General features: G+C 37.1%; 1 protein-coding gene across 1 annotated transcript in view; it reads left to right on the top strand.

The window, feature by feature from the left end:
• The window catches only part of LOC107573252 (sorting nexin-2), a 16,819-nt gene that overhangs the window by 1,969 nt on the left and 12,350 nt on the right, over positions 1 to 2,500 (top strand). Inside the window, exons 2-6 of the mRNA XM_016259685.1 lie at positions 273 to 387; positions 884 to 888; positions 1,681 to 1,750; positions 2,115 to 2,158; positions 2,241 to 2,382. Of these exons, the coding sequence (XP_016115171.1) occupies positions 273 to 387; positions 884 to 888; positions 1,681 to 1,750; positions 2,115 to 2,158; positions 2,241 to 2,382 (376 nt within the window). The remainder of the gene's footprint in view (positions 1 to 272; positions 388 to 883; positions 889 to 1,680; positions 1,751 to 2,114; positions 2,159 to 2,240; positions 2,383 to 2,500) is intronic.

Here is a 2,500-nt window from a genome sequence, read left to right as displayed (position 1 = left end):
ACAGCTTCGCGTCGTACCTAACAACACCCCGTAGCTGTTATAAACTCACTGTAAACCACGGCTTCACGGGGCGTATTGCTTTGTTATTATAGTTTCGCCTGAGCTGAAGTGTGAGGAGGCGTGTCACTTGCAGTCTTCATAGAGTAATATTGTTAGGTTTAGATTATTTACAGTTTTGGGAGGTCCTGATGTGGTTTAGTTGGTCTCCTGTGGCCTGGTGTTGTTTAGTCTCTGCTGAAAGCTGACAGAATGCGGTGTGTTTTCTCTCTCAGTCTCCAGAAGCGGCTCGTCTGTCTGCAGAAGACATCAGCCCCAGCTCTAACGGACCCAAGGCCGAGCCCGTGCTGCTGGACGACGACCCCGACGACCCCGACGACCTCTTCGCTGGTCTGTGACTCTAGAGTCGGGTTTGATTATAACGCGTTCTCAGAGTCTGTAGATGTCACAATCCGTCTCCGATGCAGTAATGAGCTATTTACATATTCAGAACGTGGAGCTTCAGGATTGGGTAGTTTTGAGAATGCTCTGTTTCTATTGGCTCACAGCAGAACAGTGCTGTTCAGATGTTTGTGGTCAGTGCGGTATATATATATTTTTTTTAATGAAAGAAATTAATACTTTTATTCATCATTGATGCATTAAAGTGATCAAAGGTGACAGTAGGCATTTATAATGTTACAAAATGTAATGTTAATAATTTGACAGCACTAATATATATATATATACTATTTATTCCGTTTTTTTAAGGTATCTAATATTTTGATATTTAATTTGCATGATCTAAATATTCTTAAAAATTAAAAGTGTGTTGTCATTTGGAAGCGTGTAGACCTTCTTGTGTGGTGACCGGTCTACTAGTGATCTCGTTCTCTTCATATCTCAGAGATCGTGCGGTTTGACTCACTCACAGAATCACATTTGTGACCACTGCTGGCGAAATGAGTCACAATGAGCACATTTTTAAAAATTCTCTATTGATTTTTCTATTCATTCTCTATTGAAAGCCCTTCACAAAGATGCATGATTTGTTGGAATCGGAAAATGACTGAGCTACATCTGTTTGACGTCAATTAAGAGAAAAACTGATTTTTCTGAAGGTTTCAAAGCTTTTGTCTTTCTTTTCCGCCACTATAATCATTACTGGATTAATAATCAGAATACAGCTGTTTTTTATTGCATCGTTGTTGTTATAAACAAGAACCGATGCAACAACAACAAAAAAAGAACAAATATAAGAAAGAAAAAACTATGCACTGCAAAAAATGATTCTCTTACTTCGTGTTAGTGTCTTGTGTTCTAGTATAAATATCTAAACATTCTTGACTCAAGATGCATTTACTGTACGAGTGAAATGATTTAAGATATTAAGTCTTGTTTTCTAAAATAAAAAAAAAATTTTTTTTTTGTTTAAAACAAGCAAAAATATCTGCTAATGCGGCAAGAAAAATCATCTTGTTTAGCCTTTGAATTAAGATTATTTTTGTATATTTAATACACGGCTTATACAGTATATTAAGACATAGTGTGATGCACGGATCTAATATAATGTTACACATCAGATGTTTTTCCCCAAACGTTCACTTCAGACAGAACAGATTATGTTTGCGTGAATACTTCAATATATTTAGCCTGCTGTAAATCACATGTGTTTCTCACGTTCACTGGACTCTTCCTCTCTAGGATGAAGATGAAGAGGAAAGCAGGGACACGTTTGACATCCAGATCTCGGTTTCTGACCCTGAGAAAGTTGGTAAGGTGTTTGAGGACGAGCTGTGAATCCATAGAGCTTTCCAAATGTTATCAGGAGCAGGATATTTACTCATATACTGTGTGTGTGTGTGTGTGTGTATATATAACATTTTTATCAATATTAATTAATTTTTATGTGTGTGTGTGTATGTATATGTGTATATATATATATATATATATATATATATATATATATGCATTTATTTATTTATATGTATTTTTTCATATTTATTTATTTGTTTGTTTTTTATTTATATATACTTTATTTTATATTATTTATTTATTTATTAAGATTGACCACAGTTTCTTGTGTATTTGTGCACACATGTCGATTCTGATTGTTATTAATTTCTTTGTTTTTCTAGGTGACGGCATGAATGCGTACATGGTCTATAAAGTGTTGACCAAAGTAAGAAAGGCTTGAGGTTCTGGTCTGAGATGTTGTGGATCTTCTGGAGGACGTGTGTGACTCTCTTTCTCTGTGTTTGCAGACCAGTCTGTCTATATTCAGCAGAGACGAGGTCTGCGTCAAGAGGCGCTTCAGTGATTTTCTGGGTTTGCACAGTAAATTAGCCTCCAAGTACATGCACATGGGCTACATCGTTCCTCCTGCGCCTGAGAAGAGCATTGTGGGTAAGTCCGTGCACGAATGATCAGAGACGTGATCTGATGGCGTCAGATCAATGATGAGCTTGTGTGCGTGCGTGTGCGTGTGTGTGTGTGTGTGTGTGTGTGTGTGTGTGTGCGCGCG

The sequence above is a fragment of the Sinocyclocheilus grahami genome, unplaced genomic scaffold, assembly GCF_001515645.1.
Source record: "Sinocyclocheilus grahami isolate Dianchi unplaced genomic scaffold, SAMN03320097.WGS_v1.1 scaffold1904.1, whole genome shotgun sequence".
Taxonomy (NCBI): Eukaryota; Metazoa; Chordata; class Actinopteri; order Cypriniformes; family Cyprinidae; genus Sinocyclocheilus; species Sinocyclocheilus grahami.
Note: the sequence above shows the minus strand (reverse complement) of the source record. Positions and strands in the feature narration are given on the sequence as shown.